Source organism: Ochotona curzoniae, unplaced genomic scaffold (assembly GCF_017591425.1).
Source record: "Ochotona curzoniae isolate NIBS_2020 unplaced genomic scaffold, NIBS_Ocur_1.0 scaffold_3835, whole genome shotgun sequence".
Taxonomy (NCBI): domain Eukaryota; kingdom Metazoa; phylum Chordata; class Mammalia; order Lagomorpha; family Ochotonidae; genus Ochotona; species Ochotona curzoniae.
The window spans coordinates 20,086,726-20,101,601 of record NW_024467114.1 but is presented as its reverse complement, the minus strand read 5'-3'; the positions used below and the strand labels follow the sequence as shown (position 1 = coordinate 20,101,601).

Below are 14,876 nucleotides of genomic sequence, written 5' to 3'. Positions count from 1 at the left end.
TTCCAACTCTCTGGGACACCTGGTGGAGTTCCTGGCTTCAGTTTGTCCCCGTCCTGTCCAGTGGGGACATTTGAGGAGTGAACCAGCAGGTGGAAGATCAATTTGTCTTCTCACCCCTTCTGTGTAATTTAACTTTGCCTTTCAAATGAGTAAATCTCTTTCTTAAAAAAAAAATGTTTTCTAAAAAAAACGTTTTCCATGTGAGACTGTCTCAGGGTTGCTAAGTTTTAAACTCTGAATCACTATGTTTATTAACTAGAAATACACTAAGCTCTCTTTTCTTTTAGGCTATTACTCCAAAGCGATTCCTCTCATCTATAACTGCAGTAAGTAGAATGTCTGAGACACTGAACTTCATTGAAACTTAAAATTATAACTTGGTTAATGAATTCTAAACATTTAGTACCAAGACAATCTTTAAAGTGTACTACTGGGGAGGGGATCCTACATATTTACATGGGAAAATGTTTTAGAATTTTTTTTTAAATCAAGTTAAAGATTTTAATATTGAAATCTTCTTAACAAATATAGGAAATAACCTGTTGATTTTTCTTTTCCATCTTTTGGTAGAAAAGCACCCTTCATTCCTCAGGTGAGTAGGTCCTGATCTATTTAGAACTTTAGGATAAGGAAAAGGATGCTTACTAAGATGATATGCCTGCGTTTATCTGTAGGCCTTCTTGATTGACGAGTCCTTGATCTCTTTTGGATTAAAGTTTTGTATGTGTTTTAAGTTGCATGTGCGACTACTAGCTGGAGTAGTATACAGTCTGCTTGCCCTTAGTTGGACACCACAGTGGGCTACCAGCCATCACATTACTCAGGCTGTAGCGTATACATGTGGTTTAACAATCGCAGCTGGTAACATTAATCTTTATCTCAACTTTTGTTATGTCAAGCACTTTTGTTCTTCTCTTTAAATAACTTTGTTGGTCTTGAATGGCACTGTATCCTGTCAGAAAAGCATCTTAGTTCCCTGGAACTGGAGGGCCAGTAAGCTGGAATCCCTCTCTCGAATGACTTTAGACTGAAGTTTTCCAAAGGGGATTTGGGCAGAGCTGGTTTTCTCACTTTGGCTGTTGATCTCTTCTTGGTGCACAGTAGCGATGCTGGGGAGCCCTGTGCACGAACGTCCTCTGCTGTTAATTCTGTCTCCCTGGAGCAGCAGGAGCAATGAAATCCTTTTCATGTTTTTTATGGGAAAGTTGCCTTTTTATGTATGTATACATGTTTAGATTCTACACCTTCAAATATGCATGAATGGCTAGTGTTTAAAAATCCTGTACCTTATTTGAAAACAAATTTCCACTTTTATTTTTAGGAAATATGTTGATTTATTTTCAGTACTATTCAATAAATGGTGGAAAATGAAACAGTTTTCTTTGTGTTAGGTTAATTTCTTCTTCATTTTATTTGAGTGGGGTGAGGGATTTTTATTTTCATTAAAAAACCCACTCTTCCTTCTTTGCAGTCATGGCGAGCCCAGGAGGTCTAAATGCTGTGCGCACCAGCAACTTTGCCCTTGTTGGATCTTACACGCTGTCGCTGGCTTCAGTAGGAAACACTAAGTTTGCTCTTGAGAAGGTAATCTGATTTTATTATAAAGTTGTGGTTTTTAAATTTTTTAAATAGAAATGAAGTCAAAGGAAATGCCACCAAGTATTTAAACTGTTTGACCAAAAATTTTTGTTCTTTTTAACTATCTAAATAATAAATTTCTAGTTGTAGGAGGCATTTCTTGCATTTATATACCTAGATTTTTTTCAAAATAATATATGCTGATTTATTCTGTCACTTCAGGCTAAAGAAGTATGCTTCTTGCATGTAAAATTTATAATTTTAGGACTGTTTGATCTGTTGTTTTCAAAGGAGCAATATATTTTAGATTTAGTTTTGACCATACAGGGAAAGATAGTTTAATCTCTTAAGAACTTGTGAGTAAATGGACTTTTATCACCAGGATGTGATATAATTAAATTTTTGCTAGCTAAAAAAGGAGCAAGCTGCTATTTGATTTGACTCCTACTATGTATAATACAACACATTTTGCATTATTTTAAGAGATTTCTATGGTTAGAATATAAAGGCGAAGAATTTAAAGTTTAAAAGCCTTTTGAGTACTTTCCCCGATAGTAACTTAACCTTTAACAGTGAACAAAGTCACTTGATTTCTTAGTGTAGAATATTAGTTTAGCTTAAAACAACCAAACTTTAAAATTTGAAATGTTTTCTTTTGGTTGCTGCATTTTAAAAAGCATGTAGTTTGAATTTGAAATTTCAGCTCCTGTTAATGCATAGATATATTAGTATGATAATTTTAAAAATTTATGTAACTTTAGTAACCCAGATAGATTAACAAATTGAATGATACTGGATTTTTTTTCTTTTTCTTTTATTTTGTTTGTTTTAGATAAATTATGGTCTAAAAGAGCGAGAGCTACTTGGCTATTTGTTCCAGGAAAAGGTTGCCATATTTTCTTTGCTTGAAACTAATGAGCTTAAAAATTAGTCGTTAGTTTTTGATCTGTATGTATTTATTGACTAACTACTCTCATGTTTTTGGTTACTTTGCATAATTAAGGACATTATTCCTTCTTTATACTCTCAGATGGGCATCACTTTCTCTGCTCTCACTGTCTGCCAACTTCTCTATTTTCTTCTTGCATGTTTGGTGTTTGGGTTTTTTTCTCTCTGTATTTTTCCATTTATTTATAAATCTTTAAGATTCTGTATTCACTATGGTATTGATTATCCTGAATATCAAATAAAATAACAAAATTAGTAACTATAAACCAAAATTATACAGTAGTTTTGTCCTTCCATGTACTGAAATCTGTGTTTTGTGTGTGGGGGTTATATCTGTTGTATTTCATATAAATATAAGCATATGATAATGTGATTTTTTTTTTCTGATTTCTTTCACTTAGCGTGTGTGGAAGGTGCAGTCATGATGCAGCATGTGTCAGAACCTCATTCCTTCTTATTGCTGATTGCTATTCTCTTTTATATACAGATACATTTTTAGCCATCTGTTCATCAACATTTGGACTGTTTTCACCTTTTGAGTATTGTGAATAATGCTACTCTGAGCAAGTGTGCCTGTAATTGTTTTGGGTGCCTGTTTTCAGTTCTTCTTTGTCTATATGGAGTGGATTTGTGTGATCACATGATAATTCTGCTTAATCTTTCTAGGAACTCTCAAACTGTCCTAGCACCACACCATTTTGCTGTATTTACCAATAATGTGGATTCTCGTTTTTCCAGATGCTTGCCATCACTGTTACTCTGGCTGTGAAGTGGCACCTTGCTTGGGAATCCTTTGCATTTTCCTAATGATTTTGAATATTGAGCAGTTTCTCATGTTTTCAGTGCAAGATGTAAATGGGTATCTTTTGCCAAACGTTAGTTCAGATACTTGAGCTGATTATCTTGTTGTTGAGTTGGACAGTTCCTTATATAGTCTCAGTACTAGAGGGTTATCAGCTGGGTGATTTGCAAGTATTGTCCCCAGCTCTGTGGGTTGCCCCTTTGCTTTCTTGATATGTGCTTTGGTTCTGATTTTTTATTGTAGTGAATCACAAGAGATTTGCCCTTTACATGTTTTTGTCTCATATGACTGGATTCCGTACCATCAAACAGCAACTCTGCTTTTCCCCTTTCCCCTAACTCCCTCCTGTTTTCTGTTTCTGTGAATTTAATTTCTTCAGATACCGCATATGAGTGAAATCCTACAATATTTGTCATTTAAAAACATTTTATTTGAAAGGCAAAATTATAGAAAGAGAGAGAAAGAGAGAGAGAGACAGGCTTTCCATTCGCTGGTTCAATCCACAAGTGGCCACAAAGGCTGGGGCTGTGCCAGACCAAAGCCAGGTGCCCAGAGCTGCTTCTGGGTCTCCTGCCTGGGTGTGGGGGCCCAAGCACTTGGATCTTCTGCTGCTGCTTTTCTCAGGCATAATAGCAGGAGCTGAATCAGAAATCGAGCTGCCAGGTCTTGATTCAGTGCCCACATTGGATGTTGGCACTGCAAGTGGCTGCTTAACATACTACACTACAGCACTGGACACCCCCACCCCCGTGTTTGTTCTTCTGTTCTGAGCTATCTCATTTACTGTAATGTCCCCTAGTTTCATACATGTAACAGTATATTAGAGGATTTCCTTCTTTTTCCGATTTTTGAGGTGCCTCTATACAGAAAAGTTTTAATTTTGATAAAATGTTATTTTTTTCCCTATGTTATGCTTATACTTTTGATACCAAAGTTGAGATTTCATTGCCAAGTCTGTAATCATGAAGTCTTCTGTGCTTTAAAGAGTTATAAATTTTACTGTCATGTTTAGATCTTAGCCATTTTGAGTTAAGTTTTGTATATGGTATGAGGTGGAGGTCCACCTTCATTCACATTACATATAGATTTCCAAATTTCTCAGTACATTTTTTTAAAGCTCTGCTGCTTGTTTCGGAATGGTCTGGGCATCACTGTCTGAGATTGTCTCGGTTTTTTGATTTCGTTCCTTTTGTCTATATGTCTGTACTTATGCCACACTGTACCACAGCTCATTTTTAAAATGGGGAACTGAGATACCTCTAACTTTGTCCATTCTTGCAAGATTGCTTTGGTTGTTTACTGCCTTACAGTTCTGTAGGAATTCAAGGATTGGCTGTTATTTTTGCAATTTACTGTTGTTTGTTGCTGAATTAAATTGTATGAACTGTTTTGTAAAGATTCCTTCTTTTATTTATTTGAAAGCCAGAGTTGTTCAGAGGAGATATTCTCCATTCACTGATTCACCCCCCAAATGGCTTCAATGGGGCTCTGCTGGGCCAAACCCAGGAGCCAGGGGCTTCAGCTGAGTCTCCTACACGTGTGGCAGGAGCCCAAGAACCTGGAATATCTTCTGCTGCTTTTCCAGGCACATTATCAGGGAGCTGGGTCAGAATTCAAGCAGATGGTGACTTAACCCACTGTGCCACAGTGTTGTCCCTGTGTGATTAAAAAAAAAATGTTTATTCTCATCTACATGAAAGGCAGAAACACATACAGAGAGAGAGAATCAGATAGAGACAGAGAGGCCCTCCTGCTCTTGGCTCACTCTCCTGGTTGGTTCACAGCCAGGATGGGACAGGTGGAAGCCAGAAGCCCGGAGCACCATCCGTTCTCCCATGGGCTTGGCGGGGCCCCGAGCGCTTCGAGCTGCCTCACCTGCTGCCCAAATGAACTTGCTGTGTTCTGACCTCTGCCCCTGTGTCTAGGAACTTACTGCGTGGTCTCCAGTCTCCCACTGAACGTTCTCTCCTGTGACAGAGTGTGTGTGAACAGTCGTTTTTTTACCTAAATCCGTTTTTCTTTCTCACATCTGCTTGGGATTTAGGACATTTGTTTCCTTCAAGATAGATCTTGAATGAATTTTCTTCTTCAATGCTGCTTGTTGCTAAGGAACCCTTGGCTTTTAGTGCATATATTTTATATTCTAGTTTGAGAAAATGCTATGTTTTCAAGGTATAATATTATCTGTTGGTGATCTATATGTGTTTTGTCAAGAAAAATCACACATGGAAACAATTTTGCAAAATTTTCCTCTTTCTTCGCAGGTGCCCTTTTTATCTCCTTTGGAGGGTCATATTTACCTGAAAATAAAGTGTCAAGTGAATTCAAATGTTGAAGAAAGAGGTTTTCTAGTAAGTAGCATAAAACTTTATTTCCTTTTTTTCCCCCCCCATTTTGTGAAACACAGACAATTTCTCACAGAAATGAAACACTATTTGTTGGAGTGATAAACTGGCTTAGTAGAGATTCATTGCATGTCCTCTACATTCTAGTCATGATGCTGATGTTGAACTATTATAGGCACAACAATGAACTTGTCCACCCAAGGGTGGAGAGATACAAGGGAACAGGTAAGTACAGGACTGTACCAGGAGAGCACACTGGGTGCCAGGGTGGAAACAGAACACTGTCATGACCATGGCTGGGCTGTGTTAAAAGAAGAAAATAGAAGTAACTTCTGCACTGTTGGCTGGCTAAGTCAGCCACAGGGAAGGGCTGAAGTACTGCAGACAAGGGCAGTGTGTGCAGTGGCTGCTGAGCGCAAAGAAGGGTGATGCACTCAGACAGTGGGAGAGCTTTCCAAACAGTGTAGCACACGAGTGTGTATGTGTGTGTGTGTGTGTGTGAGCAGATTGGAGTGATAGTGAGGAGAGTCCCTGAGGAGAGAGATGCAGTCAGCAGTCACAGGTCGGGTGGTAAGTAAAGCAAATGGATGACTTGAGAGAATTGTAAGCAGGAAGACATCACTTCTGGACTTAGGAAAAATCTTTCTGACTTATGCGTAAAACCTGAATTGCAAAATGGCAGACCTGAAAAACTTAGAGAAGACCAGAGTTTGTGGGGCCTGGCAGCCACGGTGGAGAGAAGAACCCCTCGTGGAGAGGTGAAAAAGGGCAGTGATTGGGCTCCAGATGGTATAAAAGCCAAGGTCAGGGCAGCACTCGGCTCTCTGGCCCACGTCGTTGGGTGGCAGTGCTGCCACTGAGATAAGGGCCTTTGGGAAAGGCAAGTATACTTCCTGTTCCATGTTTGCGATGGGAGAGGCTTTGTTTTCTCCTAATATTTTTTTTTTTTGTGAAAATTGCCAACATGTAGTTATGTCCGTTGAATTTACCTTCTTGACTTTAAATTTTTAGTATTTTTATTTTTAACATATGATCTACTTTCTGGTCTATCTAGCCATTCCTCTAGTTATTCTCTATCTCATCTTTTTTGAAGTCTTTTGAAGTGTTTTGTGGATATTAGATATTTCCTCTAAAACCCAGGTTTGGGTTTGGGCAGATTTATACACTGTATAACCCAGATTTCTTTTAGGTGTAGAACATTGCACATCACCCAGAAAGTTCCCTCATTCATTCACCTGCCCAAAATTCAGTTCCTGAAGTGGAATTTTTAATGAGTTATATTTTAAACAATTTGAAGTTTAAGTGTATTGAGTCGCCTGGGTTTGGAACTCGAATAGATGCTTTAGTTGAGGTAGATTTGGGTAATAGTAGATGGTAATAGTAGCCCACGTCAAGCAAGTGAGGCAGAACCACCAGAGCCCCCGGAGGAGGGAAATGGAGAAGTGAATGCCTTGTTTGCCACAGGAAGGAGATCTGAAGGAAGGACTCCAGGTGGGAGAGCAGAAACAGGAGCAGCTTGGAGAAACAAGTGTGGCAGCAAAAACTAAACAGTGTGGTCGTTGCAGAGCTGTGTGAATTCAAAGGATGTGTGTGTCTGCATTAAGAGGAAAGAGACTTGCGTAACTTTAAATATAGATGGGTAGTTGTAAAGAGATTGAGAATAGGGCTGTAGGGAACCTGAATTAGGATGGACAGGATAATTCAGGGAACAGGATCATGAGAGTGGAGATGATCCCAAGCCACCGTGCACAGTTGGAACTGATCAGAACTGTCATAACAGAATAATCCTTTTTCCATTATCAGAAGGGAGGGGATGTGTGATGGAACACATAGAACATTGTGAGGACTGAAAGCGAATGGGTTTTTTCTGTGACAGTCTGAATGCCACGAGATGCTACGAATCCATTTGCGGTTTTGTCCACGAGGCTAAATTGAAAGGGAAGCCTCAAGGATACTTTCAACACATTTCCTTCCTCCCTTGTTAACTTTTTTATACTGAAATCCAGTAGGTGGCACTAGATATTCTTGGAAAAAAGCTTTTGAAAAAATTTCTAACTGAAAGCAATGTTTACCTACTGACCTTTTCTTTTCATGTTAATATTTTCGTGTTTTGTTAGGCTCTTTTTACAACTGATAGGCTCTGTTCTGTTGGCTGTTTCATTTGCATTTACTCCGAATGCCTGACCAATTTAGTCTTGGAAATGGAATTTCATCTACTTAGGTCTCTTTAAGTTTGCTCTCCCTTGACTCCTCAGTGTAGTTCAAGACCCCGATGTCTCTCTTGACTCCTGCTAAAACATTTTAGTTCTCTCTACCATCTCTGAAAAGTAGAGAGGAAGTGAGGTTTGCTAGGAAAGGCGGCTGGGTTGGACTTTCTCTCCTGCTGTGCTATAGCCCTCTGCGAGGGAGGGAGCCTGCATCTGTCATCAGAGAGACTGGGATGCTGTTCTGGATAGTTGCTGGTCCTGCTCTCTCCGGAGTGCTGAGCAGCTGAAGGGTCTTCTGCTTCACGACTGTGTGTCGTCATGTAATGTCCTTCACCCTCAGTCTTTCCAGCTATAAGAATGAGAGTGCTGTCTGTCTCTTGTCCCTCTCTGATTGTAGTAATAGCTGGTGTTATTTAAAATGTTGTTACCTTTTTGATGTAAAAAGTGGAGTAGACACAAGAGGGAGCTGGTGAGTCATTGGTACTATCTGTGCCCAAGATTGAAATAACAAGATTCCTTTTTTCCTTCTGTTGATGTCAGCAGAATTGCCCAGAAAAATCATGCTTCAGAAAAGAAAGAGCAGAGATAGAAGAAAAAGTTGTTATAGGAGGGAGGGTTGTAGAGAATGCTAATGAATTTGAGCTAATTAAGTGTATGCATTTGAAGTTTTAATCTGTTATGGTACCGTTTCCTCTCAAAAAATGTACCCAGAGATTCCATTCACAATACCAAATCACTTTTGGAAAGTTCACTTAAATGAATCCATTGAGAAGAGTGTATGTCCTACTGTCATAGAATATTAAAAATACATTAAAAATGTATTTAGAATGGTGCCTCTCACAGCACAAACGAAATCTTGGTGTGTTATTATTAATCTCCAGCAAGGGTGAAGCTGTGATTTGAAGGTAGAAAGCTTTGGCACATTCTGAAATCCAGTACAGAGCTGCCTCTGGCTTGCTGTCCCGGGCAGGGTCCACCACCCTGACTTCTCACTGGCACATAGGTTCATCTGTTCAGTTGGTGTCTGTGGCTGCTTCGGTACTATGATGGTGGAGCTGTTGGTGACAGGGATCAGAAGGCCGAGGGCGCCACAAAACATTTATTCTCCAGCCCTTTACAGAAAAAGCTGGCTGCCCCCTCATCTCTTAAGTATTGCAAACATTTTCCCTTTCTTTGTTTTTTAATTTAAAAGTTTCTATAAGAACTATTCTTTTAATTAAAAGTGAGGACTTTTCTAGAGATGAGGGCTCTGTTCTTTGTATAATTGTAGGGCATAAACTCCAGGTTTCTATTGAAGTTATTGTTTCAGAAGTGTGTCCTTGAAAAAGAGCCCGTGGGTTGGTGCCCTGTTCCAGTGTCCGATGGGACTGCAGGGAGTGCTGCTTCTGATGGCCGGGACTTGAAGTTGTGGTGTTACTGTGGTATTATATCAAGGTCTCCTGTCACAAGTGACTGTGTCTAATCCTCTTTGGGAATTTGTCCTCCTGGATAAAAACTAAGTACTAGTCTTTCATCTTAAAGTTTGGCTTAGCTTCTTGTGCTAGAAATACTTTTATTTTTTTTAAGATGTTTAAGGTGTGATATCTTAACTGCTTTAGTCGCTAACAATATGAGTCACTTTTCTCTTGTTTAACAAGTATTTAGATAGGGAAAATATGCTTTGTAAACAGTTGAAATTAGGTAAACGTATTTATTTGGGAATAGTATTCAGATATTCCTAAATGCTTGTTGATAATGTTGAAGTAAATTTCTGACATACAATAATTTTCAAAACTAAAAACAAAAAGTAGTTTCGAGATGAGTATGTCAGCATACTGAAATTTGGAATCAGCACTTTATTGTGATTTTTTTCTAAAGTTTTTAAAGCCATCATTTCAATTGACTTTTCCAGACCATATTTGAAGATGTTAGTGGTTTTGGAGCCTGGCACCGGCGATGGTGTATACTTTCTGGAAACTGTATATCTTATTGGACTTACCCAGATGATGAAAAGCGAAAGGTAGGTTGGATTGTAACAGTTGGTGGTACACCATTACGTATCCCCTAGTATTTGTTATTTCTTGGTGGTGGTAACGTATAAAATCCTTTTTGCTAGCAATTTGGAAGTACTTAGTATATTATAATTGTCTGTAGTACCGCTGCTATGCATTAGAACACCTGTCTGACCATAGCTGCCCTCACTGGTCACTGGCCCCCTGTCCCCTGCCACTCTCCCAGCCTCTGGCAGCCCTTATTCATTCAGCTCTGCTTTTAGGGGAAAACTCTTTTAGATTTCACATGTAAGTGTGATCATAGAGTAGATTTGTGTCTCTGTGTCCAGCTTACTTCACTTAGTGTAAAGACCTCTAGGTTCATCCATGTTGTTGCAAATGATAGAATTATCTGTTTTATTTTGTTTAAAGTTGAATTGTTTTCTGTTGGTTGTATATATACACAACATTTCTAAAAATCACTGATTTATTGAGGAATGCTTAGATTGTTTCCTTATCTTTATTGTTGTGAATAATGCTGCATGTCAACAGAGCTGTTCAGATGTACTTGTTGTCATACTAATTTCAATCCCATTGGTTCTGTGCCTACTGAAAGATTGCTGGATCATGTGATAGTTGTGGTCTTGGTGTTTTGAGACCCTCTGAACCGTGTTCCCAATGGCTGTACTCATTTGTCTTCTCACCAACAACTGGAAAGAGTTGTCCTTGCTCTTCGTTCTCATCAACCTTCTTATGTAACACCTAATCTAACAGGTGTGAACCAATATCTCGCTGTGGTTCAGTTTGACTCCTCTGATGACTAGAGATGCTGAGCATTTTTTTCATATATGTTGGACATTCGTAGGTTTGCTTTTGAAAAATGTTTAAATTCTTTGTCAATTTTTAATAAGACGTTTTTCTTCTGGTTGGATTTTAATTTTCATTGACTTTTAAATTTTAATTTGTATGAGCTTAAACACAGTTTAATTCTTACTGACTTAATCTTGTTTACTGGTTACTAATTGTTTTAAAATTGTTTTGAAGAATCCCATAGGAAGGATAAATCTGGCCAATTGTACAAGCCGTCAGATAGAACCAGCCAACAGAGAATTTTGTGCAAGACGCAACACTTTTGAATTAATCACTGTCCGACCACAGCGAGAAGATGATCGAGAGACACTGGTCAGCCAGTGCAGGGACACGCTGTGCGTCACCAAGTACGTATTGGCCTGTGAACACTTTATATGGCCAGTGACTGACTCTGGTCAGCCAGTGCAGGGACACACTGTGCATTACCAAGTACATATCGGCCTGTGAACACTTCATATGGCCAGTGACTGCTGCCCTCCAAACTTCTCCCACCGGAAAATGATCTGAAATGGTCCTTGACCCTGAGAAGGGTATGGCCATGGTGAGAGGAGAAATGTATACAACAGGGAGAGACGACCTGTAATTACTAGACATAGAGTTAAGAAAAGTGTGACATTCTCTTAGCTAATTGTGTTTTCCAGTGTGGGCTTTAAACACAAGTAATAATATTTGAGTTAAAGACTTTCTGTATAGTTGTAGTTCAGAAATCCAGCATTATTCAGACAGTCTAGGCTTCCCTTTGTTTCCACAGCAAAAATTACTTTATTTAATCAGATGACTGATAAAACCAAACTCCTTCTAGTCTGCAAAGTTCATGAATTGTTTTTATTTTTATTTATTTAAAAGATTAATTTATTTTTATTGGAAAGGAAGATTTTCAGAGAGAAGGAGAAATAGATAGAAAGATCTTGCATCAGTTGTTTCATTTCCCAAAGGGCTACAACAGTTGGAGCAGAACTGTTCTGAAGCCAGGAGTCAAGAGCTTCCTCTAGGTCTCCCATGTGGTAGGGTCCCAATTTATTGGGCCATCCTCTACTGCTTTCCCAGGCAATAAGAAGGGAGCTGGATGGGAAGTGGAGCAGCTTGGATCCTTGCGCTTGCAAGGGGAAAATTAGCCAATTGAGTCATTGTGCCAGACCTTGTTTTTATTTTGAAAGAGTGACAAAGAGGAATACACACACACACCGACAGAGTGGCATCTTTTATCTTCCGGTTCACTCTATGAATGACCTGCAACCAGGCTGGTCCAGACCAAAACCAGAAGCCAACCTGGGTCTCCGTTGGGTGGTAGGAACTCAAGAAGTAGAGCCACATCTGCTGCTTCTCCTGTCACAAGTGACTGTGTCTAATCCTCTTTGGGAATTTGTCCTCCTGGATAAAAACTAAGTACTTGTCTTTCATCTTAAAGTTTGGCTTAGCTTCTTGTGCTAGAAATACTTTTATTTTTTTTTTTAAGATGTTTAAAGTGTGATATCTTAATTGCTTTAGTTGCTGACAATATGAGTCATTTTTCTCTTGTTTAACAAGTATTTAGATAGGGAAAATATGCTTTGTAAACAGTTGAAATTAGGTAAACGTATTTATTTGGGAATAGTATCCAGATATTCCTAAATGCTTACCCCACCAAATCACAAGCCTAGATGCCTACACAGAACAGTTTGTCCTCTTTGGGTAGAAACCTGCCATCTACCAAATGTTATTTAGTGCAAGTTATGATCAGCTAATTCAACTAGGAATAATTGTACTCTGTTGTACTTGGAAAAGCACCTGGCTGTACACCTCTTGGTTGGCACCCAGTAAAAGAGGAACTTTTTAAGCACTTGCTTCTTTGATAGAAGGAGTTCTTGAGAGTGCAAAATGCAATGGAAGAATACTAATCTCTGGTTTGCTTGCTCCTTCAGGAACTGGCTGTCTGCAGATACTAAGGAAGAGCGGGATCTCTGGATGCAAAAACTCAATCAGGTTCTTGTTGATATTCGCCTCTGGCAACCTGATGCATGCTACAAACCTATTGGAAAGCCTTAAGCCATGAGATATTTTCATGCCACATAGTGGTTTTTGGAGCAATATCATAAAAATATCTTAAGGAAAAACACTTAGGAGCATCAGATTTGCTGATTGCATGCTTTAAATATGAAAGGGTTTGTGCAAATATTCTCTACATATGCAGTATTTATATCCTTTGTGTATGAAACTTCACCTAGTTTATTTTCTGTCATTCCTTAAGTGGGAGTCAATTCCTTTTGGTTGATTTTGCTAAATAGTATTTAAAAGTCTCATTTTTCTATAATTACATAATTTTTTTAGATGTAAGAGATTCTGATTTGTTTTCTTGGAACTCTTAGTCTGAAATAGCAAGGTCTTCCAGAGTTTGGAGGTGGAAGGCTTAGGTTGGTGACCACTCCTCTGACCTCAGGAGCTGTTTTAAAGTTTGGGATCACTTATTGATTATGATGCAACTGTTACCAGAGTACTGAAACGAATTTCTATAGGACTATGAGACGTTACAGAAACACTTTTAAGTAGGAGAGAGTAGGACTTTTTTCTGATAGCAAATGTTCAAGCTTAAAGCTGCCTTCAAAAGAAAGAGATGTAGACAAGGGGACATTGTGTAAAATTTGGGGATTAATTATTTTATATAGGAAAGTTAATGACTACATGGTTTACATTTATTCAGTTAAGATAATACGCAGTGTGGTGCACATTTTCTCAGAATTCAAACTTTGCTGAAATAACTTTTGGCCATATAGCTTACAGATTATCAAATATTAACATAAGAATTCACCTGCTTCTGTAACAAGAACAAATGTAAACTGAAGAATCTTTAAAGCTGCTATGGACTAATACTTTGCCTGCCAAAGTTCTTCATTTTTTCATGTTCATTTATGACAGTGTCTAGAAGCCTACTTTGAAATCATTCAGAAAAAAAAAAAGCATTAAGACATGTTATCTTTGAAAGCTTAATACCTTTTTTATTATAAAATATTATAAAGCATGGTCTCTACTTTTAAACACACTTTGAATTTCTTCTCTGAATTGTCAATGTTGTTATTAGTGATTTCATTTACAAACACTAATTCTTTCACTTCCTATCATTTTGTATTTGTCAAATGTGTCTTCTTATATATATTGTAAAAATATGTTTTATGACCTCTTACCCAAATAAATACTTGTAAATGGCTTAAAGAAACAGTTATTCAAGAATATCATTTTGGTGCGTGGTGTGGCTCTTCTGTGTCATCCTTATGTTGTCGGCTTCTACCTCTTCTTCTTCTTTTTTTTTTTTGTAAGTTATTTGAGAGATGACATAGCTCCAAAGTACAGGTTCATTCCACCAATGCCTCAGAATGGCGGGGGGCGGGGAGTGCTGTGCACAGACCAGTGCTGAAGTCAGGAGCCAGGAATCAATCTGGGACTTCCACATGAGTGATGGGACCCAAGCCCCTGAGCCATCACTGCTGCCTCTCAGGATTTGTGTTACCAAGGGGCTGGAATCGGGAACTGGAGCTGGGTACTCTCATATGTCTGACCCTCTAGGCCAAGTACCCTCCTGGTGGGATTTCTTGAGGGCATTGTTACTGAGGGTATTCTGTTCAGCTGTTGAGCCGTGGCCCAGGACTCGGCTTATCGTGTATTTTGGGGACTGCTATTGAATGTATAGATGGATGAAGGATCCATTCCTGAGGCATTGCAGTAACATATGGCAATGGGGTATGTACGTGAGGTGGAGGTGGATTCCTAGGGGCTTAGCAGAAGCTAAGTGGATGATGAAAAGTTCTCTTGTATGTACTGATAAGCTTGCATTTGTTTTTGAATAGGCATTATGTATCATGGTGCAAAATCTAAGAGCTGCAAAGAACTTAACGTGAAAAGTAAGTCTTTCATAATCACTTTTAGGGGTTTTTGTGTGTTGTCCCAGAACACTGTACATATTACAGATGGCTTGTATGTGGTATCACAAAGAAATACAGTCTGTGGTTCACAGTTTTACATTCAGTTTGTCATAAGTTAAGGAAAAAGGTACAGTATCCCTTAAGCCACCATTTCACTTATATATATTGTATATGAAATTCAGTTTTTGCAATATCTTAGGTTAAGGTTGAACATCAAATCAGAGGTACCCTATTAATGGAAAATACTGGTCTGGTGATTTCTG

At 38.7% G+C, this 14,876-nt stretch overlaps 1 protein-coding gene across 1 annotated transcript in view; it reads left to right on the top strand.

The window, feature by feature from the left end:
• The window catches only part of ANLN (anillin actin binding protein), a 45,795-nt gene extending 31,202 nt beyond the window's left edge, over positions 1 to 14,593 (top strand). Inside the window, exons 18-25 of the mRNA XM_040964768.1 lie at positions 288 to 326; positions 571 to 592; positions 1,472 to 1,584; positions 5,593 to 5,679; positions 9,772 to 9,879; positions 10,895 to 11,067; positions 12,622 to 12,861; positions 14,539 to 14,593. Of these exons, the coding sequence (XP_040820702.1) occupies positions 288 to 326; positions 571 to 592; positions 1,472 to 1,584; positions 5,593 to 5,679; positions 9,772 to 9,879; positions 10,895 to 11,067; positions 12,622 to 12,745 (666 nt within the window). The 3' untranslated portion in view covers positions 12,746 to 12,861; positions 14,539 to 14,593. The remainder of the gene's footprint in view (positions 1 to 287; positions 327 to 570; positions 593 to 1,471; positions 1,585 to 5,592; positions 5,680 to 9,771; positions 9,880 to 10,894; positions 11,068 to 12,621; positions 12,862 to 14,538) is intronic.
• Positions 14,594 to 14,876: the final 283 nt, after the last annotated feature.